The sequence below is a fragment of the Ooceraea biroi genome, chromosome 13, assembly GCF_003672135.1.
Source record: "Ooceraea biroi isolate clonal line C1 chromosome 13, Obir_v5.4, whole genome shotgun sequence".
In the NCBI taxonomy this organism is placed as follows: domain Eukaryota; kingdom Metazoa; phylum Arthropoda; class Insecta; order Hymenoptera; family Formicidae; genus Ooceraea; species Ooceraea biroi.
In genome coordinates, this window is record NC_039518.1 from 4,846,613 (window position 1) to 4,871,982 (window position 25,370).

The 25,370-nt window shown below is 42.0% G+C and overlaps 2 protein-coding genes across 2 annotated transcripts; both read right to left on the bottom strand.

Annotated features, from left to right (window-relative positions):
• Nucleotides 1-1,167: 1,167 nt before the first annotated feature.
• Nucleotides 1,168-2,243, bottom strand: LOC113563217 (general transcription factor 3C polypeptide 1-like). The gene is made up of 2 exons (XM_026974571.1): nt 1,423-2,243; nt 1,168-1,343 (listed from the first exon to the last, which is right to left on the bottom strand). Exons 1-2 carry the CDS (start codon nt 2,106-2,108, stop codon nt 1,313-1,315), a joined length of 717 nt encoding a protein of 238 aa, XP_026830372.1. The 5' UTR covers nt 2,109-2,243; the 3' UTR covers nt 1,168-1,312.
• On the bottom strand, nt 2,221-25,058 carry LOC105280843 (general transcription factor 3C polypeptide 1). Its single transcript, XM_026974570.1, has 10 exons — nt 24,654-25,058; nt 24,260-24,453; nt 23,300-24,191; nt 19,696-20,431; nt 14,309-15,167; nt 13,906-14,151; nt 13,537-13,812; nt 9,833-10,777; nt 8,790-9,753; nt 2,221-2,366 (listed from the first exon to the last, which is right to left on the bottom strand). The coding sequence occupies exons 1-10, from the start codon at nt 24,733-24,735 to the stop codon at nt 2,353-2,355; spliced, it is 5,208 nt and encodes a 1,735-aa protein (XP_026830371.1). The 5' UTR covers nt 24,736-25,058; the 3' UTR covers nt 2,221-2,352.
• Nucleotides 25,059-25,370: the final 312 nt, after the last annotated feature.

Sequence of the window (25,370 nt, forward strand, 5' to 3'; positions counted from 1 at the left end):
GACGTTCACATCTCCGGAACGAAAGCGCGCAAACCAACGCTGACTAGTGTCAGCGCTTATGGCCGAGTCCCCGTACACGCCACATATCTCACGTTGTGCGTCCGTCGCTTTTACTCCTTTGCGGAAGAAAAATAGCAAAATGTGCCGAAAATGCACCTTTTGATCCTCCATTTTCAATGAATAGCGCGTACACACAACACGTCAAAAGACAACAAAGACTCTGGCGAAATGTCAAGCGTTGTCTAACCTGTCACGGAGTATGCGGCAATCCGCGGTTCAGGCGATGCATGCTATCTTTTTCAATGGACAAACGCTATCTATCGAGAAAACCGCAGAACTTAATGAACAACCTAATATATAAAATGTTATTTTATGACGTACCTTCTTCCTCTTCTCGCGCCTGTAACTCTCTCGCTAATTCAAAGGGTTTGGAAATGTTCTTCATCTTGTCGATGTCTTCAAGATCCTCGCACAAGTTCAATTCCTCGTGTTCCTCTATATCTAGATCCATCAAGTCGTCAGAGTCGTTCGGTCTCGCTCTTTTCAAGGCGGGCTTTTCACGATCCATAGAATCCTCTTCGACATCGATAGGTCGCTTCCTTGACGAGCAATCTGCACGAATTTGGTGCGTCGATCCTCCATGCTGAACCGATTCCTTCTCCGGTGTAGCATTATTTCGCAGAGATCCTTTTTTCTTTCACTCTTTTCTTCGTTCATGCGAGATACCTTCGATACCGGTTTTCAAGATCGTTGTTTTCATCGGTTCTCTTCCTTTTCGCACAATTTCCTCGTTTTTCCTGCGTTTCCGTCTCTAGTTCGACGAGCTCGGCATTCTGAGCTTCAACGTTTTCATATTTAAAGCGATACAGTCTCGTAAGAATGTCCTGGTACCTTTGCGCGACCCTGAAGTAAGTCTCGTCCTTGCCCTGGTACCTTGCGTCCAGCATGATGATTTGATCCGGCATTTCAATCTCGAAGTCGATCTGCTCGCGTGCCAGGAAGTCGTGCATGACAGTGATAATGCCGCTGGAAACCGGCAGGATTTCAGTACCGTTGAACACTCGCTCCTGTACTGGCGACGGATTTGGCATTTCTCTGTTCCGCATAATAAAACAGCAGCTTCTCAAAACATCGTAGCACTCCTTGAACATGTTGTAAGGCCACTTGGTCTGGAGCTTGTAGATATAGTTGATACTCAGTTGGTACTGCGCACTGCTCATCGGCATGTAGTTGCCGTACTTCTTGATGGCCGCCAAATGGTGCTTCTTCACGGTTACCAATTGATCCGCTCTAATTTTACTCATCGCTTGCCTCAAGAGAACCTCTGGATACTGCTGATACACCTTCAGTGAAAAAAATTGCTAGTGAGTACTGTAACAAAGTTATAAGCACCAAGATATAAAATCAACTGCTCAGTCGTACCTTGAAGAGCTGATAAGCCCAGCAGCGCCTGTCCTTTCCACAGCACATGGAACTGTGTATGACGGAATTGATGGTCGCCGAGTGAATGTCGTCCGTGTTACGCACGTCCTTCGTGAAGCCCTGATTGTGACGCGGATTCGCCGGATGCACAGCTCGAAGAAGAGATCGAACTGCTGCTTGGTCCTCGGGATCTCCGCGTGCTTCTTCGGCTTGATTTCCGTGATGTTGTAATATTTTTCCACGATGTACATAACGAGCTCTTTGAACACCTCCGTCACGCGCTTCTCGTACTCCGCTGGATTCGCGCTCTCGGCCTTCAGCCTTTCCATCACGCCGCTGTAGCGCCTGTCGACGAACGGGTCCTGCTTGATCTCTTCGACGCCCAGCGCGACGCTGTTCATCGTGCGCGGCTGCCTCAGCATGTACAGCAACCGGCGTTGACAAGCGCGCGAAGTCTTGTTGTACGAGTTGTACGAGAACTTGCGCAGGACGTCCCTCACCACTATGAAGCTGACCATCTGCTTGCGCGGGTTCGGCCACAAGTACATCGTCGCCACCTTGCACACCAGGAGAATGTTGTCCTCGTGCGAATCCCAGTCCACCCGCAGCTTGTCCATCCGCTGCAGCGCTCGATAGTCGTCCTCGTCGTACTTGAGGCGCGGTCGGACGCTCGTCTTGCGCGGCATCACTCGGCGCACGAAGGATTTCTGCCTGCTGGACTGATGCGACGGTAGGGCCTCGTTCTTCCGTCCGGCGTTGCTCAGGTGATCGTAAACCTTCTTCCGCAGCTCGGCCGCACTTAGAGCAGGCGCCGGCCCAGGTGGCCCAGAGACCTTCTTCAATCCGTCGTACTCCGTATACTTGACCGGGCATTTTTGGATCCTCGAGAGATGCAAATCTCGTTGACTGGTGCTGGAGTTTTGCTGCTTTCTAGCTGCGTTGGCCTGATGATAATGATTTGTGAAGGAAATGTCTCGTAAGTAATTAATATATTTGATTTCTGCAACGCTAATAAAGTCTAATAAAAGATAAATAAATTTATCTATTTATTAGGGGTGTGATTTAGTTTTGAGGGTTTTTTGCTCAAAAACGCATGTATTTAAATATGATAATGAATGAATACCTTAATCAAAATATTTTCCTTCGTTTTCTATAACTTTTTCCCATCTTTCTGGCAAGAGATGGATTCCACCACGATAAAATCACTCTTCTTTTCAGTTGATCCATTCGTCGACGAATTTTCGCACTTCTTCCAAATTATCAAAGTGTGTATCCTCTAAAGCGTGTTGCATCGACCGGAACAAATAATAATCGCATGGAGCAATGTCCGGAGAATACGCGGGTGCGGTAAGACTTGCCATTCAAGCTCTAATAGTGTTTGTTTCACTGATAACGCAACGTGAGGTCGAGCGTTGTCACGAAGAAGAATCACTTTCCGTCATTTACTCGCAATTGGTGGTCGTTTTTCGTCCAATGCTTGCTTCAACTTGTACAATTGGTGTCGATAACGATCAGCCGTGACAGTCTCACGCGGATTTAACAGCTCATAGTACACTATCCCACCAAATACAGAGCATTACTTTTCAACCGTGAATATTGCGTCTCGGAGTGGATGTTGATGGTTCGCCTGGATCCACCCATGATTTTCCGCGTTTCGGATTATCAAAATAGATCCACTTTTCATCCCCAGTAACAATCCGAGACGAAAGACTCTTCTTTTTTTGCCTGGCGATCAACGAAATGCAAATGTTCATATGGCACTTTCCGATAATTCATGTTGAACCCATTTCCCTTCTTTCTGAATTTTTCCCATTTCATGTAAATGTTTGGCAACTGTTGTACGATCAACGTTTAATGCTCTGGCAAGTTCTGAAGTGGATCGTGTTGGATGTTCGTCCAATAATGCTTGCAAATCTGCATTTTCAAGCTTTCTTGGTTGTCCCGAGCGTTCTTTGTCCTTCACATCAGTATCACCACTTTTAAAGCGTCTAAACCAGTATTCACACGTCTTAATTGATGGGGCAGAATCACCATAAGTTTCCACAAGAATTCTATAACCGTCAGCCGCAGTTTTCTTTTGATTAAAAAACAAAAGCAACGCATGTCGAAAATGCTAAAGAACTTTCGGAAGTTGCATTTTTACGATGATATAAACACGACTGTCATTGCATCTATTGCTATAATGCTATTAAATGTCATGGATAATGTCACCACCGTAAGAAACAACAGTTATCGGAAACAGCTATTGGAACAAACTGACACTACAGCCATCTGTTGCAAAACCCTCAAAACTATTAGGGGTGTGATTTAGTTTTGAGGGTTTTTTTTGCTCAAAAACGCATGTATTTAAATATGATAATGAATGAATACCTTAATCAAAATATTTTCCTTCGTTTTCTATAACTTTTTCCCATCTTTCTGGCAAGAGATGGATTCCACCACGATAAAATCACTCTTCTTTTCAGTTGATCCATTCGTCGACGAATTTTCGCACTTCTTCCAAATTATCAAAGTGTGTATCCTCTAAAGCGTGTTGCATCCACCGGAACAAATAATAATCGCATGGAGCAATGTCCGGAGAATACGCGGCGTGCGGTAAGACTTGCCATTCAAGCTCTAATAGTGTTTGTTTCACTGATAACGCAACGTGAGGTCGAGCGTTGTCACGAAGAAGAATCACTTTCCGTCATTTACTCGCAATTGGTGGTCGTTTTTCGTCCAATGCTTGCTTCAACTTGTACAATTGGTGTCGATAACGATCAGCCGTGACAGTCTCACGCGGATTTAACAGCTCATAGTACACTATCCCACCAAATACAGAGCATTACTTTTCAACCGTGAATATTGCGTCTCGGAGTGGATGTTGATGGTTCGCCTGGATCCACCCATGATTTTCCGCGTTTCGGATTATCAAAATAGATCCACTTTTCATCCCCAGTAACAATCCGAGACAAAAGACTCTTCTTTTTTTGCCTGGCGATCAACGAAATGCAAATGTTCAAATGGCACTTTCCGATAATTCATGTCGAACCCATTTCCCTTCTTTCTGAATTTTTCCCATTTCATGTAAATGTTTGGCAACTGTTGTACGATCAACGTTTAATGCTCTGGCAAGTTCTGAAGTGGATCGTGTTGGATTTTCGTCCAATAATGCTTGCAAATCTGCATTTTCAAGCTTTCTTGGTTGTCCCGAGCGTTCTTTGTCCTTCACATCAGTATCACCACTTTTAAAGCGTCTAAACCAGTATTCACACGTCTTAATTGATGGGATCTGCATCACCATAAGTTTCCACAAGAATTCTATAACCGTCAGCCGCAGTTTTCTTTTGATTAAAAAACAAAAGCAACGCATGTCGAAAATGCTCTTTCGGAAGTTGCATTTTTACGATGATATAAACACGACTGTCATTGCATCTATTGCTATAATGCTACTAAATGTCATGGATAATGTCACCACCGTAAGAAACAACAGTTATCGGAAACAGCTATTGGAACAAACTGACACTACAGCCATCTGTTGCAAAACCCTCAAAACTATTAGGGGTGTGATTTAGTTTTGAGGGTTTTTTTGCTCATAAACGCATGTATTTAAATATGATAATGAATGAATACCTTAATCAAAATATTTTCCTTCGTTTTCTATAACTTTTTCCCATCTTTCTGGCAAGAGATGGATTCCACCACGATAAAATCACTCTTCTTTTCAGTTGATCCATTCGTCGACGAATTTTCGCACTTCTTCCAAATTATCAAAGTGTGTATCCTCTAAAGCGTGTTGCATCGACCGGAACAAATAATAATCGCATGGAGCAATGTCCGGAGAATACGCGGCGTGCGGTAAGACTTGCCATTCAAGCTCTAATAGTGTTTGTTTCACTGATAACGCAACGTGAGGTCGAGCGTTGTCACGAAGAAGAATCACTTTCCGTCATTTACTCGCAATTGGTGGTCGTTTTTCGTCCAATGCTTGCTTCAACTTGTACAATTGGTGTCGATAACGATCAGCCGTGACAGTCTCACGCGGATTTAACAGCTCATAGTACACTATCCCACCAAATACAGAGCATTACTTTTCAACCGTGAATATTGCGTCTCGGAGTGGATGTTGATGGTTCGCCTGGATCCACCCATGATTTTCCGCGTTTCGGATTATCAAAATAGATCCACTTTTCATCCCCAGTAACAATCCGAGACGAAAGACTCTTCTTTTTTTGCCTGGCGATCAACGAAATGCAAATGTTCATATGGCACTTTCCGATAATTCATGTTGAACCCATTTCCCTTCTTTCTGAATTTTTCCCATTTCATGTAAATGTTTGGCAACTGTTGTACGATCAACGTTTAATGCTCTGGCAAGTTCTGAAGTGGATCGTGTTGGATTTTCGTCCAATAATGCTTGCAAATCTGCATTTTCAAGCTTTCTTGGTTGTCCCGAGCGTTCTTTGTCCTTCACATCAGTATCACCACTTTTAAAGCGTCTAAACCAGTATTCACACGTCTTACTTGATGGTGATTCTGCGTCACCATAAGTTTCCACAAGAATTCTATAACCGTCAGCCGCAGTTTTCTTTTGATTAAAAAACAAAAGCAACGCATGTCGAAAATGCTGTTTCGGAAGTTGCATTTTTACGATGATATAAACACGACTGTCATTGCATCTATTGCTATAATGCTATTAAATGTCATGGATAATGTCAACACTGTAAGAAACAACAGTTATCGGAAACAGCTATTGGAACAAACTGACACTACAGCCATCTGTTGCAAAACCCTCAAAACTATTAGGGGTGTGATTTAGTTTTGAGGGTTTTTTTTGCTCAAAAACGCATGTATTTAAATATGATAATGAATGAATACCTTAATCAAAATATTTTCCTTCGTTTTCTATAACTTTTTCCCATCTTTCTGGCACGAGATGGATTCCACCACGATAAAATCACTCTACTTTTCAGTTGATCCATTCGTCGACGAATTTTCGCACTTCTTCAAATTATCAAAGTGTGTATCCTCTAAAGCGTGTTGCATCGACCGGAACAAATAATAATCGCATGCAGCAATGTCCGGAGAATACGCGGGGTGCGGTAAGACTTCCCATTCAAGCTCTAATAGTGTTTGTTTCACTGACAACGCAACGTGAGGTCGAGCGTTGTCACGAAGAAGAATCACTTTCCGTCGTTTACTCGCAATTGGTGGTCGTTTTTCGTCCAATGCTTGCTTCAACTTGTACAATTGGTGTCGATAACGATCAGCCGTGACAGTCTCGTGCGGATTTAACAGCTCATAGTACACTATCCCACCAAATACAGAGCATTACTTTTCAACCGTGAATATTGCGTCTCGGAGTGGATGTTGATGGTTCGCCTGGATCCACCCATGATTTTCCGCGTTTCGGATTATCAAAATAGATCCACTTTTCATCCCCAGTAACAATCCGAGACAAAAGACTCTTCTTTTTTTGCCTGGCGATCAACGAAATGCAAATGTTCAAATGGCACTTTCCGATAATTCATGTCGAACCCATTTCCCTTCTTTCTGAATTTTTCCCATTTCATGTAAATGTTTGGCAACTGTTGTACGATCAACGTTTAATGCTCTGGCAAGTTCTGAAGTGGATCGTGTTGGATTTTCGTGCAATAATGCTTGCAAATCTGCATTTTCAAGCTTTCTTGGTTGTCCCGAGCGTTCTTTGTCCTTCACATCAGTATCACCACTTTTAAAGCGTCTAAACCAGTATTCACACGTCTTAATTGATGGTGATTCTGCGTCACCATAAGTTTCCACAAGAATTCTATAACCGTCAGCCGCAGTTTTCTTTTGATTAAAAAACAAAAGTAACGCATGTCGAAAATGCTCTTTCGGAAGTTGCATTTTTACGATGATATAAACACGACTGTCATTGCATCTATTGCTATAATGCTACTAAATGTCATGGATAATGTCAACACTGTAAGAAACAACAGTTATCGGAGACAGCTATTGGAACAAACTGACACTACAGCCATCTGTTGCAAAACCCTCAAAACTAAATCACACTCCTAATAATTTTATTTTATTAGGTTGTTCATTAAGTTCTGCGGTTTTTTTTGCCCTAAATTAAAACATAAATCTATTGTACTTACATATTTATTCAATCTAGAATGTATTGTCCATCTTGATCGACCACCTTCTGCCAACGTTCTGGAAGGGACATAATGCCACGTTTGTAGAAGTCGCGCGACTTCTGCGCGAAAAAGTCCTTCAAGTACGTTTGAATATCGTCCACTGAATTAAAGCGCTGCCCGTCGAGATTGTTTTGGAGTGACCGGAACAGATGGTAATCCGACAGCGCAAGGTCTGGGGAGTACGGTGGGTGCTGCATGACTTCCCAGCCAAAGCACTTCAACTTCTTCTTGGTCACCAAAGCAGTGTGTGGTTTGGCGTTGTCGTGGTGGAAAACAACGCCCTTCCTGTTCGCCAATTCCGGCCGCTTCTCCGCCACTGCCTGCTTCAATTTTTCTAACTGAGCGCAATGCTTCTCGGCGTCGATGGTCTGACCGCGCGGAAGCAGCTCGAAGTACAGGACGCCTCGCCAATCCCACCACATACTCAGCATCACTTTCTTCGGATGCAAATCCGCTTTGGCAACCGATTGTGACGACTCACCCGGACCGCACCATGACCGCTTGCGTCGAATGTTGTTACATACCACCCATTTTTCATCTCCCGTGACCACCCGTTTGAGAAAGACCTCCAGCGAGTTTCATTTCAACAGGGATTCACAGATCATGACGCAGTCCAAAATGTTCTTTTCGGTGAGCTCGTGAGGGACCCAAACATCTGCTTTTTTTCGACATCCCAAGCCGTTTTAATCGCTGCGCAACCGTTGTATGGGCGATGTCGAAACGCTCCGCGATCTCCCGCGTCGTCAGGTGTCGGTCTGCTTTGATTGCGGCCACGATTTGGTCGTCGTCAGTGGTGGATAGACGACCGGAGCGAGCAGCATCGGAGACGTTCACATCTCCGGAACGAAAGCGCGCAAACCAACGCTGACTAGTGTCAGCGCTTATGGCCGAGTCCCCGTACACGCCACATATCTCACGTTGTGCGTCCGTCGCTTTTACTCCTTTGCGGAAGAAAAATAGCAAAATGTGCCGAAAATGCACCTTTTGATCCTCCATTTTCAATGAATAGCGCGTACACACCACACGTCAAAAGACAACAAAGATTCTGGCGAAATGTCAAGCGTTGTCTAACCTGTCACGGAGTATGCGGCAATCCGCGGTTCAGGCGATGCATGCTATCTTTTTCAATGGACAAACGCTATCTATCGAGAAAACCGCAGAACTTAATGAACAACCTAATATATAAAATGTTATTTTATGACGTACCTTCTTCCTCTTCTCGCGCCTGTAACTCTCTCGCTAATTCAAAGGGTTTGGAAATGTTCTTCATCTTGTCGATGTCTTCAAGATCCTCGCACAAGTTCAATTCCTCGTGTTCCTCTATATCTAGATCCATCAAGTCGTCAGAGTCGTTCGGTCTCGCTCTTTTCAAGGCGGGCTTTTCACGATCCATAGAATCCTCTTCGACATCGATAGGTCGCTTCCTTGACGAGCAATCTGCACGAATTTGGTGCGTCGATCCTCCATGCTGAACCGATTCCTTCTCCGGTGTAGCATTATTTCGCAGAGATCCTTTTTTTCTTTCACTCTTTTCTTCGTTCATGCGAGATACCTTCGATACCGGTTCTTCAAGATCGTTGTTTTCATCGGTTCTCTTCCTTTTCGCACAATTTCCTCGTTTTTCCTGCGTTTCCGTCTCTAGTTCGACGAGCTCGGCATTCTGAGCTTCAACGTTTTCATATTTAAAGCGATACAGTCTCGTAAGAATGTCCTGGTACCTTTGCGCGACCCTGAAGTAAGTCTCGTCCTTGCCCTGGTACCTTGCGTCCAGCATGATGATTTGATCCGGCATTTCAATCTCGAAGTCGATCTGCTCGCGTGCCAGGAAGTCGTGCATGACAGTGATAATGCCGCTGGAAACCGGCAGGATTTCAGTACCGTTGAACACTCGCTCCTGTACTGGCGACGGATTGGCATTTCTCTGTTCCGCATAATAAAACAGCAGCTTCTCAAAAACATCGTAGCACTCCTTGAACATGTTGTAAGGCCACTTGGTCTGGAGCTTGTAGATATAGTTGATACTCAGTTGGTACTGCGCACTGCTCATCGGCATGTAGTTGCCGTACTTCTTGATGGCCGCCAAATGGTGCTTCTTCACGGTTACCAATTGATCCGCTCTAATTTTACTCATCGCTTGCCTCAAGAGAACCTCTGGATACTGCTGATACACCTTCAGTGAAAAAAATTGCTAGTGAGTACTGTAACAAAGTTATAAGCACCAAGATATAAAATCAACTGCTCAGTCGTACCTTGAAGAGCTGATAAGCCCAGCAGCGCCTGTCCTTTCCACAGCACATGGAACTGTGTATGACGGAATTGATGGTCGCCGAGTGAATGTCGTCCGTGTTACGCACGTCCTTCGTGAAGCCCTGATTGTGACGCGGATTCGCCGGATGCACCAGCTCGAAGAAGAGATCGAACTGCTGCTTGGTCCTCGGGATCTCCGCGTGCTTCTTCGGCTTGATTTCCGTGATGTTGTAATATTTTTCCACGATGTACATAACGAGCTCTTTGAACACCTCCGTCACGCGCTTCTCGTACTCCGCTGGATTCGCGCTCTCGGCCTTCAGCCTTTCCATCACGCCGCTGTAGCGCCTGTCGACGAACGGGTCCTGCTTGATCTCTTCGACGCCCAGCGCGACGCTGTTCATCGTGCGCGGCTGCCTCAGCATGTACAGCAACCGGCGTTGACAAGCGCGCGAAGTCTTGTTGTACGAGTTGTACGAGAACTTGCGCAGGACGTCCCTCACCACTATGAAGCTGACCATCTGCTTGCGCGGGTTCGGCCACAAGTACATCGTCGCCACCTTGCACACCAGGAGAATGTTGTCCTCGTGCGAATCCCAGTCCACCCGCAGCTTGTCCATCCGCTGCAGCGCTCGATAGTCGTCCTCGTCGTACTTGAGGCGCGGTCGGACGCTCGTCTTGCGCGGCATCACTCGGCGCACGAAGGATTTCTGCCTGCTGGACTGATGCGACGGTAGGGCCTCGTTCTTCCGTCCGGCGTTGCTCAGGTGATCGTAAACCTTCTTCCGCAGCTCGGCCGCACTTAGAGCAGGCGCCGGCCCAGGTGGCCCAGAGACCTTCTTCAATCCGTCGTACTCCGTATACTTGACCGGGCATTTTTGGATCCTCGAGAGATGCAAATCTCGTTGACTGGTGCTGGAGTTTTGCTGCTTTCTAGCTGCGTTGGCCTGATGATAATGATTTGTGAAGGAAATGTCTCGTAAGTAATTAATATATTTGATTTCTGCAACGCTAATAAAGTCTAATAAAAGATAAATAAATTTATCTATTTATTAGGGGTGTGATTTAGTTTTGAGGGTTTTTTTTGCTCAAAAACGCATGTATTTAAATATGATAATGAATGAATACCTTAATCAAAATATTTTCCTTCGTTTTCTATAACTTTTTCCCATCTTTCTGGCACGAGATGGATTCCACCACGATAAAATCACTCTACTTTTCAGTTGATCCATTCGTCGACGAATTTTCGCACTTCTTCCAAATTATCAAAGTGTGTATTCTCTAAAGCGTGTTGCATCGACCGGAACAAATAATAATCGCATGCAGCAATGTCCGCAGAATACGCGGGGTGCGGTAAGACTTGCCATTCAAGCTCTAATAGTGTTTGTTTCACTGACAACGCAACGTGAGGTCGAGCGTTGTCACGAAGAAGAATCACTTTCCGTCGTTTACTCGCAATTGGTGGTCGTTTTTCGTCCAATGCTTGCTTCAACTTGTACAATTGGTGTCGATAACGATCAGCCGTGACAGTCACGTGCGGATTTAACAGCTCATAGTACACTATCCCACCAAATACAGAGCATTACTTTTCAACCGAGAATATTGCGTCTCGGAGTGGATGTTGATGGTTCGCCTGGATCCACCCATGATTTTCCGCGTTTCGGATTATCAAAATAGATCCACTTTTCATCCCCAGTAACAATCCGAGACAAAAGACTCTTCTTTTTTGCCTGGCGATCAACGAAATGCAAATGTTCAAATGGCACTTTCCGATAATTCATGTCGAACCCATTTCCCTTCCTTCTGAATTTTTCCCATTTCATGTAAATGTTTGGCAACTGTTGTACGATCAACGTTTAATGCTCTAGCAAGTTCTGAAGTGGATCGTGTTGGATGTTCGTCCAATAATGCTTGCAAATCTGCATTTTCAAGCTTTCTTGGTTGTCCCGAGCGTTCTTTGTCCTTCACATCAGTATCACCACTTTTAAAGCGTCTAAACCAGTATTCACACGTCTTACTTGATGGTGATTCTGCGTCACCATAAGTTTCCACAAGAATTCTATAACCGTCAGCCGCAGTTTTCTTTTGATTAAAAAACAAAAGCAACGCATGTCGAAAATGCTGTTTCGGACGTTGCATTTTTACGATGATATAAACACGACTGTCATTGCATCTATTGCTATAATGCTACTAAATGTCATGGATAATGTCAACACTGTAAGAAACAACAGTTATCGGAAACAGCTATTGGAACAAACTGACACTACAGCCATCTGTTGCAAAACCCTCAAAACTATTAGGGGTGTGATTTAGTTTTGAGGGTTTTTTTTGCTCATAAACGCATGTATTTAAATATGATAATGAATGAATACCTTAATCAAAATATTTTCCTTCGTTTTCTATAACTTTTTCCCATCTTTCTGGCAAGAGATGGATTCCACCACGATAAAATCACTCTTCTTTTCAGTTGATCCATTCGTCGACGAATTTTCGCACTTCTTCCAAATTATCAAAGTGTGTATCCTCTAAAGCGTGTTGCATCGACCGGAACAAATAATAATCGCATGGAGCAATGTTCGCAGAATACGCGGGGTGCGGTAAGACTTGCCATTCAAGCTCTAATAGTGTTTGTTTCACTGACAACGCAACGTGAGGTCGAGCGTTGTCACGAAGAAGAATCACTTTCCGTCGTTTACTCGCAATTGGTGCTCGTTTTTGGTCCAATGCTTGCTTCAACTTGTACAATTGGTGTCGATAACGATCAGCCGTGACAGTCTCGTGCGGATTTAACAGCTCATAGTACATTATCCCACCAAATACAGAGCATTACTTTTCAACCGTGAATATTGCGTCTCGGAGTGGATGTTGATGGTTCGCCTGGATCCACCCATGATTTTCCGCGTTTCGGATTATCAAAATACATCCACTTTTCATCCCCAGTAACAATCCGAGACAAAAGACTCTTCTTTTTTGCCTGACGATCAACGAAATGCAAATGTTCAAATGGCACTTTCCGATAATTCATGTCGAACCCATTTCCCTTCTTTCTGAATTTTTCCCATTTCATGTAAATGTTTGGCAACTGTTGTACGATCAACGTTTAATGCTCTGGCAAGTTCTGAAGTGGATCGTGTTGGATGTTCGTCCAATACTGCTTGCAAATCTGCATTTTCAAGCTTTCTTGGTTGTCCCGAGCGTTCTTTGTCCTTCACATCAGTATCACCACTTTTAAAGCGTCTAAACCAGTATTCACACGTCTTAATTGATGGGGCAGAATCACCATAAGTTTCCACAAGAATTCTATAACCGTCAGCCGCAGTTTTCTTTTGATTAAAAAACAAAAGCAACGCATGTCGAAAATGCTCTTTCGGAAGTTGCATTTTTACGATGATATAAACACAACTGTCATTGCATCTATTGCTATAATGCTACTAAATGTCATGGATAATGTCAACACTGTAAGAAAGAACAGTTATCGGAAACAGCTATTGGAACAAACTGACACTACAGCCATCTGTTGCAAAACCCTCAAAACTAAATCACACTCCTAATATATCTAACAATTTTAAGTTTACAATCAAAAATTTAACGCCCTTCAGTCAATTAATAATTTTTACATAAAATTAAGTAATGATTTCTGTATAAAATATTGTTTTTTAATTTAAAAATTCCAAAATGTTCTCTTATTTTTTTCAAAACAATTTACCTGATTTGTACAATAGTTAGGCAACCAATTCCAATTGCGTTTCAAATGAGCGAAGAAAGCGGAATCGATGCCAGCTGCGCCTTTACGATCTCCGGGAATCGCACCGGTGTCCATTTCAATGGTTTCCTTCGGAGTGCGTGCAGCAACTGCCTCTATCATGGCAGTTTTCTTACTCAAATCCTCAAGTAGAATATCTTTGCCGTGTACCACCAGTCTGCCACCCAGTGGCGTGTTAACGCAAACGGTCCACATATCGTACCAATATTTCTCGACGTCCTGTAATACGTTTAAAGAATAAAATTTATTTCCTCAGGCTTAAAATAATTAATTTTAATTTTAAATGTTAAGTTTTAAGACTAATGAAAATACCTGTGTGCGATCGAAGAAGTACTTGGTCACGGGATACGGTTTGTCTTCGATCTTGTGGTAGCTTGGTGCCGACGAAACTGTGTCCATCAGTTCCGCGCGACGGTTCACGTAGATGAACACTTGGTCCTTATCTTTCAATCGCTGCGGGCCAAATTGCACTAGGCCAATGTAGGCCAACCTGGTTACAGTATCGTGGATATTGAATATATACTTCCGCGCATGCAACAAGGTATTCCGTATGGTAACCTGGAGATTGTTAGAAAAGAATTATTCTCAACAAATAAATTCGTATTGCGAGAAAATCATTAGGTAAATGAGAAATTAACGGAAAAATTGGCTTTCAAATTGCTCATTACGAATCGAAATATCCAAAATCGTTCACTCATTCAAAACTTCAACTCACCGGAATATTCTTGATAAGATAATGTTTCCTGATCGGGTGGTACAAGTAGTACTCCAACTCCGGTATTACGAAGGTGATATTATGCACCTTGACGAAAATTGACAAAGGCAGCCCCAGCAGCACGTCGCACATCAGCGTCCAACCATCGGGCCATCCGCTGTGCTTGGGCAAGGGCGGAACAAACATTTTCCAGCTTATTTCGGTATTGTAGATGGTGCTAAACTCCTTTACCAGTTTATCATCGATCTTGTAGCCACTGGCTCTGAGAACTTCCACCTGCTCGTGTTGCGATAACTTCGGCACGCCAGGGTGGTCGTAGACCAAATAGAACAATAGAACGTGCATCGTTTGCATCCGGATGAACTTCGGGCTGAGACCGTAGCGTTTGCCGGCCCTGACATCGTACCTGTAGGTCGTCGAGCGCAGTGCATCTTTCGACAGCATCTTCTCCAACGGAACGAGCTGTAACCGTTGCCTGGACTCCGACTTGTCCACTTTCTCCTGCTTAATTGCCATCTTCTTCACGAGTTTCGCCTTCTGAGACGCCAACAAGCAAAACTTGACTTTCGCTTGCTCGACGGCCGATTTGATCACGGTGTGATCGATGTCGATGTTCGGGTCGCAGATGAAGGTGAGATTCTTCTCGCGTCCGTTCGCGCTCAGTGTCAGCTTGATGTTCTTTACCAGGTTGTCCTTGGCAAGCTTCTGCAGCAGTCTGATAAGAGATTTCTTGTCAATTTTCTTGTCGTAACCCTCCTTGATCTCTTCCTCGTAGATCATCTTCATGAGTTTCGTCGTATCGTCGATTACTTGATGCTCCTTTACCGCCTCGATGATCATGTTGGCACGCTTCAGCAATCTTGACGCGACGGACAGAAAATATTCTATGAATAATACTCGTGAATTTGGAAAAAAATATTTAACGACAGTGCTTAATAGATATTTTTAAATTATTGGGTTGGCCAAAAAGTAATTGCGTTTTTTTTCTATAAATAAAAGGCGAATTTTTCATGGGAAACAAAAACTTTATTAAACAATATATTGTCCATTTTGTTTGATTATCTTTTGCCATTTTTCAGGCAACCTCATGATTCCGCGCTCAAAAAAGTTCTTATCTTTTTCAGCAAAAAACAATTCCAACAACGATTTCATATCCTCATCAGCGGTCAAGGTTTTACCATTCAAGGCGTTTTGCAAAGAACGAAACAAATGGTAATCTGATGGTGCCAGGTCTGGCGAATATGGTGGATGTGGTAACACATCCCATCCAAGCTGCAACAATTTTTCACGAGTGACCAAACTTGTATGTGGTCTAGCGTTATAATGGTGAAACACAACGCCTTTGCGATTCACCAATTTTCGACGTTTCTGTTTGATGGCATCGTTTAATTTATCCACTTGACGACAGTATACGTCTGAATTAATGGTTTGATTCCTTGCAAGCGGCTCAAAATACACAATACCTTTAAAGTCCCACCAGACTGACGGCATAATCTTTCTTTGGTGAATATCTGCTTTTCAAGTGCTTTCAGCAGGTTCATCACGCTTGCTCCACGATCTTTTTCGTTTGACGTTGTTGTAGACGATCCATTTTTCGTCGCCTGTTATCATACGTTTCAAAAATGGATCATTTTCCTCACGTTTCAAAAGAGAATCGCAGATGTCAATACGCTCAGTGAGATGAATTACTTTGAGCTCATGTGGTACCCAAATATCGAGCTTACTAATGTATCTAAGTCGTTTTAAATGGTTTTCAACACTCGATTTCGATACGTTAAGATTCTCAGCAATCTCTCGTGTCGTTAAACGCCGATTGGAATCGATCAGTGACTTTATTTTGTCATCATCAATTTCGACTGGCCTTCCTGAGCGTGGTGCATCTTTCACATTAAAATCTCCAGATCGAAATTTAGTAAACTAATTTTGGCACTGCCGCAGTTTTAAAGCATCTTCGCCATATATTGGGTTGGCCAAAAAGTAATTGCGTTTTTTTATATAAATAAAAGGCGAATTTTTCATGGGAAACAAAAACTTTATTAAACAATATATTGTCCATTTTGTTTGATTATCTTTTGCCATTTTTCAGGCAACTTCATGATTCCGCGCTCAAAAGAGTTCTTATCTTTTTCAGCAAAAAACAATTCCAACAACGATTTGATATCCTCATCAGCAGTCAAGGTTTTACCATTAAAGGCGTTTTGCAAAGAACGAAACAAATGGTAATCTGATGGTGCCAGGTCTGGCGAATATGGTGGATGTGGTAACACGTCCCATCCAAGCTGCAACAATTTTTCACGAGTGACCAAACTTGTACGTGGTCTAGCGTTATCATGGTGAAACACAACACCTTTGCGATTCACCAATTCTCGACGTTTCTGTTTGATGGCATCATTTAATTTATCCAGTTGACGACAGTATACGTCTGAATTAATGGTTTGATTCCTTGCAAGCGGCTCAAAATACACAATACCTTTAAAGTCCCACCAGACTGACGGCATAATCTTTCTTTGGTGAATATCTGCTTTTCAAGTGCTTTCAGCAGGTTCATCACGCTTGCTCCACGATCTTTTTCGTTTGACGTTGTTGTAGACGATCCATTTTTCGTCGCCTGTTATCATACGTTTCAAAAATCGATCATTTTCCTCACGTTTCAAAAGAGAATCGCAGATGTCAATACGCTTAGTGAGATGAATTTCTTTGAGCTCATGTGGTACCCAAATATCGTGCTTACTAATGTATCCAAGTCGTTTTAAATGGTTTTCAACACTCGATTTCGATACGTTAAGATTCTCAGCAATCTCTCGTGTCGTTAAACGCCGAATGGAATCGATCAGTGACTTTATTTTGTCATCATCAATTTCGACTGGCCTTCCTGAGCGTGGTGCATCTTTCACATTAAAATCTCCAGATCGAAATTTAGTAAACTAATTTTGGCACTGCCGCAGTTTTAAAGCATCTTCGCCATATATTGGGTTGGCCAAAAAGTAATTGCGTTTTTTTATATAAATAAAAGGCGAATTTTTCATGGGAAACAAAAACTTTATTAAACAATATATTGTCCATTTTGTTTGATTATCTTTTGCCATTTTTCAGGCAACTTCATGATTCCGCGCTCAAAAGAGTTCTTATCTTTTTCAGCAAAAAACAATTCCAACAACGATTTGATATCCTCATCAACAGTCAAGGTTTTACCATTAAAGGCGTTTTGCAAAGAACGAAACAAATGGTAATCTGATGGTGCCAGGTCTGGCGAATATGGTGGATGTGGTAACACGTCCCATCCAAGCTGCAACAATTTTTCACGAGTGACCAAACTTGTACGTGGTCTAGCGTTATCATGGTGAAACACAACACCTTTGCGATTCACCAATTCTCGACGTTTCTGTTTGATGGCATCATTTAATTTATCCAGTTGACGACAGTATACGTCTGAATTAATGGTTTGATTCCTTGCAAGCGGCTCAAAATACACAATACCTTTAAAGTCCCACCAGACTGACGGCATAATCTTTCTTTGGTGAATATCTGCTTTTCAAGTGCTTTCAGCAGGTTCATCACGCTTGCTCCACGATCTTTTTCGTTTGACGTTGTTGTAGACGATCCATTTTTCGTCGCCTGTTATCATACGTTTCAAAAATCGATCATTTTCCTCACGTTTCAAAAGAGAATCGCAGATGTCAATACGCTTAGTGAGATGAATTTCTTTGAGCTCATGTGGTACCCAAATATCGAGCTTACTAATGATCCAAGTCGTTTTAAATGGTTTTCAACACTCGATTTCGATACGTTAAGATTTCAGCAATCTCTCGTGTCGTTAAACGCTGATTGGAATCGATCAGTGACTTTACTTTGTCATCATCAATTTCGACTGGCCTTCCTGAGCGTGGTGCATCTTTCACATTAAAATCTCCAGATCGAAATTTAATAAACCAATTTTGGCACTGCCGCAGTTTTAAAGCATCTTCGCCATATATTTGGTTGGCCAAAAAGTAATTGCGTTTTTTTATATAAATAAAAGGCGAATTTTTCATGGGAAACAAAAACTTTATTAAACAATATATTGTCCATTTTGTTTGATTATCTTTTGCCATTTTTCAGGCAACTTCATGATTCCGCGCTCAAAAGAGTTCTTATCTTTTTCAGCAAAAAACAATTCCAACAACGATTTGATATCCTCATCAACAGTCAAGGTTTTACCATTAAAGGCGTTTTGCAAAGAACGAAACAAATGGTAATCTGATGGTGCCAGGTCTGGCGAATATGGTGGATGTGGTAACACGTCCCATCCAAGCTGCAACAATTTTTCACGAGTGACCAAACTTGTACGTGGTCTAGCGTTATCATGGTGAAACACAACACCTTTGCGATTCACCAATTCTCGACGTTTCTGTTTGATGGCATCATTTAATTTATCCAGTTGACGACAGTATACGTCTGAATCAATGGTTTGATTCCTTGCAAGCGGCTCAAAATACACAATACCTTTAAAGTCCCACCAGACTGACGGCATAATCTTTCTTTGGTGAATATCTGCTTTCGAAGTGCTTTGAGCAGGTTCATCACGCTTGCTCCACGATCTTTTTCGTTTGACGTTGTTGTAGACGATCGATTTTTCGTCGCCTGTTATCATCCGTTTCAAAAATCGATCATTTTCCTCACGTTTCAAAAGAGAATCGCAGATGTCAATACGCTCAGTGAGATGAATTACTTTGAGCTCATGTGGTACCCAAATATCGAGCTTACTAATGTATCCAAGTCGTTTTAAATGGTTTTCAACACTCGATTTCGATACGTTAAGATTCTCAGCAATCTCTCGTGTCGTTAAACGCCGATTGGAATCGATCAGTGACTTTATTTTGTCATCATCAATTTCGATTGGTCTTCCTGAGTGTGGTGCATCTTTCACATTACAATCTCCAGATCGAAATTTAGTAAACCAATTTTGGCACTGCCGCAGTTTTAAAGCATCTTCGCCATATATATCAGATAACTTTTGATGAGCTTGCACAGCGTTTTTCCCTTTTCGGAAGTAATAAAACAAAATATGACGAAAATGTTCTTTTTGATTTTCCATTTTGAAATCGACGGCAAACAAACAATTGTTAACGAAATCGTGTACTTTCTTTTTGTAAAACAAGCTTGAACTGTGAGTTGTTAACCTACATAATGAATTTGCGGTTTAGAATGAAGTTAGTTACATTTCAAGACATGTATGTCCATCTATTGGAAAAAAACGCAATTACTTTTTGGCCAACCCAATAAAATATGACAATTATTTTTTCAACGTGTACATGCAAAACTAGAAATAATTGTTCATCTTTCCTTAATGTTAATAATTTAAAATTCTTCACATCTATTTCTTACACAATATTACATTTGTACAATACCTATACGTGATATTAGATGTACGGCTCTTCTCGTTGTTCTGCACAATATCCAAGAAACCCTCGTTAACCCCCTTCTCCGTACGACTGGACTTCTGCGTTGTAAGATTCATTTTTATACTATTGTACAGCGACGTGGTCTTGGCATCGTTTGCGATTTGCTGCAAAGACGTAGACAGAACGTCCGATTTCTGCTGCTCCTCATCTGCCTTGGGACTCATTTTTGACAGTAGAGACCACGACGACGTGCACTTGTACTTAGGTATAAATTTCGACATTTGATATCTATACAAAATTCTGTTCACGGTATGGAATTTATTCTTTAATTCGTTATTTTTCTTAGCGCAATGTGTACGTTTATCCTTATCTTCGCCCTTATTTTTGTCATCATTTTTATCGATAATTGATGCTTCAACATCAACTCGACCATTATCTGAATGAGACTTCTGATTTGTTCCATCGTCTTTGTGTTGCACAGGCTTCTCTGCTTGTGCTTTCTGCTTCAGCTTTCCTGCATTTTCACTGGCTATCTGTTTGGTAAGTTTCTTAATCTTGTGCATCTCTTTGTTAAACTGCTTACTCATTTTACTGTTCTTCTCGAATTTCTTCGACACGTATCTCGTGATTCTTTGGCGACCTATATCGTTCATATACGTCGCGATAATCTTCAGCTTTACCATGTTCCTCAGGATACCCCTAGATTGCAATTTGGTAACGCCCATCTCTTTCCCTAAGAAAGCTGCGTCAAGAACAGTAACAATTAAATGAAACACATATAAAAATAAACATTTAAATATTTCAATCCAAGATCTAAGATTCATTGATCTCGAATCTTGAATGAAGAAATAAGATACTTTCTTCGAACGTCAATCTTTAAAACTGAATTTTGGTGAAAAATTTATCACTTAAAAATATTATTTTAAAACATCCGAAATATTAATATTGTATTGGGTTGTTCGGAAAGTAATTTCGTTTTTCACAAAGCGATGTCGTTAGTCGCGTTCCTCGATACTTAACCTTACTCTAAGCGGCAAATTCGTTTTATATTTTGACAACTGACATTTCAGACGTCATTTAGTATCTTATTGCGTTGCGATCTGTCAAGTAATTGTTTTTTGGCATCACATCAAACATGGAAAATCAAAGTGAGCAGTTTCGTAATATTTTGCTTTTTTATTGGGTCGTCCGGAAAGTTCGTGCCGATTTTTAATAGATGGCGTTGGAACATGTCTGAATATATCAATGTTATTGAAAACATACGATTTATATACATATGCTTAAAGGTGACATTTCAACGCATCTTTAGGAAAAAAGTTCTTTCAGATAAATTGATTCGTGTCAGTTTTGTACTCTTTTGAAGATGGAAGAAAACAAAGAACATTTTAGACACTTGATGCTTTTCTATTACCGGAAAGGCAAAAATGCCTCACAAGCAACAAATTAGATATGTTCTGTTTACGGAGAAGGCGCTTTAGCTGAAAGAACCGTACGTGAGTGGTTCGCTAAGTTTAGAGCTGGTGATTTTAACCTTAAAGACCAAGAACGCTCGGGCAGACCCTCTACTACTGATGATGACCAAATCAAGACACTGATCGAGAATAACCCGCGCTACACGACACGTGAATTAGCAGAGATACTGAAAATATCGAAAACCACTGTCCACGATCATGTAGTGAAGCTTGGTTACGTAAGTCGCTATGATGTATGGGTTCCGCATAATTTGGCCGAAAAAATTTAATGGATCGCATTTCCATCTGCGACTCGCTGTACAAACGCAACGAAAACGTACCATTTTTGAAGCAATTAGTGACGGGTGACGAAAAATGGATCATTTACAACAATGTAGAACGAAAAGATCCTGGGGTAGCGAAATGAACCAGCATTAACCACTCCGAAAGCCGGCCTTCATCCAAAAAAAGTCATGCTCTGTGTCTGGTGGGATTGGAAAGGAATCCTATATTATGAGCTCCTACCACACAACCAAACGATAAATGCAGATAAGTACTGCTCGCAACTGGACGAATTAAAGACAGCGATTCAGGAAAAACGTCCAGAATTAGCCAATAGGAAGGGCGTCGTGTTCCATCAGGACAATGCCAGACCTCATGTTTCTTTGACTACCCGACAAAAATTGTTGGAGTTTGGCTGGGCTGTGCTACCTCACCCACCGTATTCACCAGACATTGCACCTTCAGACTTTCACTTATTTAGGTCTTTGCAAAATTCTCTTAGCGGCAAGAACTTCAACTCTTTGATCGACATAAAAAACCACCTTGAGGAGTTTTTCGCCGAGAAACCTAAGAAGTTCTGGGAGAATGGAATCTTCCAGTTGCGTGAAAGATGGACAAAGGTTGTGAAACAAAACGGTGCACACATAAGTCAATAAATATTTATCGACATAAAAAAATGTTGCCTTTGAATTTTCCTTCAAAATCGGCACGAACTTTCCGGACGACCCAATACTACCGAAAGGGTAAAAATGCAGTGCAAGCGAGAAAAAAATTGTGTGCCGTGTACGGAGATGTATTGAGTGAACGTCAGTATCAGAATTGGTTTTCGAACTTTCGTACTGGAAATTTCGATTTGAAAGATGCACCACGTTCAGGTCGGCCAATTAAAGCTGATGACGAGAAAATAAAGGCTCTGGTGGATGCAAACCGTCGCATAACAACACGCGAAATTGCTGAAAAGTTAAATTTATCGAATTCGACCGTTTACGATCATTCGAAACGCCTTGGATTCGTTTCAAAGCTCGATATTCGGGTTCCACACAATTTAAAGGAAATTGACTTGATTCGACGCATTACCATCTGCGATTCATCGTTGAAACGTGAAGAAAATGAACCATTTTTGAAGCGAATCATAACTGGAGATGAAAAATGGATTGTTTACGACAATGTTAAGCGAAAACGATCATGGTCCAGGCAAGATGAACCTGCTCAATCGACATCCAAGGCAGATATTCATCAAAAGAAGATCATGCTTTCTGTATGGTGGGATTGGAAGGGAATCGTATTTTTCGAGCTACTACCAAGCAACCAGACGATTGATTCGAAAGTGTATTGTCGTCAGCTGGATGAATTTGATGCTGCCATCAAGCAGAAGCGACCGGAATTGGCGAATAGGAAAGGTGTCGTATTCCATCACGACAATGCCAGACCACACACAAGTTTGGTCACTCGCCAGAAGCTTTTACAGCTTGGATGGGATGTGCTACCACACCCACCATACTCCCCTGATCTGGCACCATCCGATTACCATTTGTTCCGGTCTCTACAAAATTCTTTGAACAATGTAAACTTCGATTCAAATGAAGGCGTCAAAAATCACTTCAATTTTTTGTCAATAAGGAGAAGGACTTCTATGAGCGTGGAATCTTAAAGTTGCCAGAAAGATGGCGAAAGGTAGTGGAACAAAATGGCCAATACATCACTGAATAAAATTTTTTCTAAATATGAAAAAACCGCCTTTCATTTTTCCTTGAAAAAACGAAATAACTTTCCGAACAACCCAATAATTTATTCGAAACAAGAACTGTAGAATAAGATACCAGAGTTTCAAGAAACAATTCATGAAAAGTCTCAAAAATCTCAGACTTGTCACTCACTTTGCGATATGCCGTCCAGCTGGCTGCCCTCGATAATATCGTTTGCCTGCTTCAAGTAAGGGACATTACATTTCTGCTTGGCATTATCCAGCTCAACGACGTCCTCTTCGTCGTCTTTCTCTTCCTTGTTCCATATATCAGCAACGTCGATGTCTGGGTACAGCAGCTGCACCACCCTAATCTTCTTTTCCTTCGAGGGATCGTTCTTCTGTCGCCACTCGGTGGGCTCCGCGTTGGGATACAGAGTCCTGTACGGCACACAGATATCCGTCTTGACAATTTTCTGGAAGAAGGAAGTCTTGAACAGCTTCTTGATGGAATCCTCGATCCCAAGCTTCTTCTTGACCTCGTCGTAGTCCGCCACACCGTTCTCCTTGGACTTGAGGATTTCGAGCACTTGCTCCGCCAAGTAGATCATCTTCGGCTTGCGTTCCACGTAGAAACGTGGCAGATGCAACAAGCTACCGCTGCCACAGTGGCTAGCGCTCTTCTGATGATGGATCTGCTTCGTGATCAGTTTATGTTGGAGTAAGAACTTTCGGTGATAAAACAGGATCTTCGGGGTTTGCTTGAGTGCAGCCAAGCTGAGCTTGCCTTGAGTAACTTCGCCGTGATAACGAGCCCTTCCCACTCTCTCCAGGAAGCAATAATGCATGAGCGTCAGTTCCAACGTGGGACTCACGTTGGCGTCGAGCAAAGCTCGTGTTCTGATCGCCTGCGACGCCACGATCACCAAGCTCAAACCATACTTTTCCGTTACCTCATCTAGACTCTGCTTCTTTGCGTCGTTCGTGACGTCCTTTCTCGTGTAATAAGTGCAGCAAGATCCTCTCACACCAGTCTTGGCACTTTGAACGGGACAGTGTGGATAAATATCTGACGGAACGTTTGGCTAAAATAAAAAATGTGAAACACGTGAAATTTATGAGGAAAATAAAATATTTAATTCTATGTACTCACAGGCTCGTATATAATGCCGAGGTCAGGATGCACGAACTCGTAACGATCAAACAAGACGAGCGCTTCCCTCGGTGTTTTCAGTTTGTAAAACGAAAAATCCTTAATTCTTTTGCACATTGACCATACCTGTTCCATAAAAGTCTTAGGGAACGGCAATGAATCGTGAAGCCTGTTCGCTAATCGTATCCATAATGCTGAGAAAAAAACAAATTGAAATTATCAATAATAAAATGTCGTGATAAAAACTATCTGATTAAATAATTAGTAATAAAATTAGTAATACAAAATAACAGATCATAATTTTGGTATAAAAGAAAATGCGAACATTTTTTCGCACTTTATGCCAATTTTTATGATTATGAAAACTTTACAATGTAAAAATAATTACACTAACCTTGTAAAGTAATGCCGTCTAACCCCTCCAAGGCAACCTCGTCAACAATTGATTCGGCCAAATTCAGCGATGGACAAGTCATGTTTATTTTTAATTTAATGTAATTTAATTTGATTAAGTACGATACGCATCCCGAACAATTGTATCATCTTCTTCTTGGCACCCGATCCCTTTCAGGTTCGATTTGGCCAATTGCAAAAGTGAGTTAAATACAAAATAACAAGTTGAAAAAAGAACTCGGGACAATCGTTGTGCACCTGACGACTGTCCCCTTCGGAATGAATAATTATATCATGGATGCGATGAGTGCGGCAATGCAGCCTGCAACCGGTATCGAGTCTACAATAACCTATAAAACTCTTTGAGCTTCGAGGTGTCCCCACCCGAAATGTTTACATTTCAGTGGGTGTCCCACTCCACGGAGTTAAAGGAGGGAGCATAGGTCTGAGGGGGTGAAGCAATGGCGGGGAGGGGGATTTGATCGTCGGCCATGTCTTTACGGGCTACTAGTAGTGTCACCTATCGACAATGAACTATATCATCTGTTTGTTTAGTTGGTAATATCGATAAGTTTGCACAATCTGAAGCAACAGAGGAATTCCTGCGGATGATGAACGACTTATTTGATATTTTTAATTCTAGAAATTTACGACAAAAGTTTTATAAACGTCCAATAAATCCAGATAATTACGAATCAGTTTTATGTAAACTGGAGGA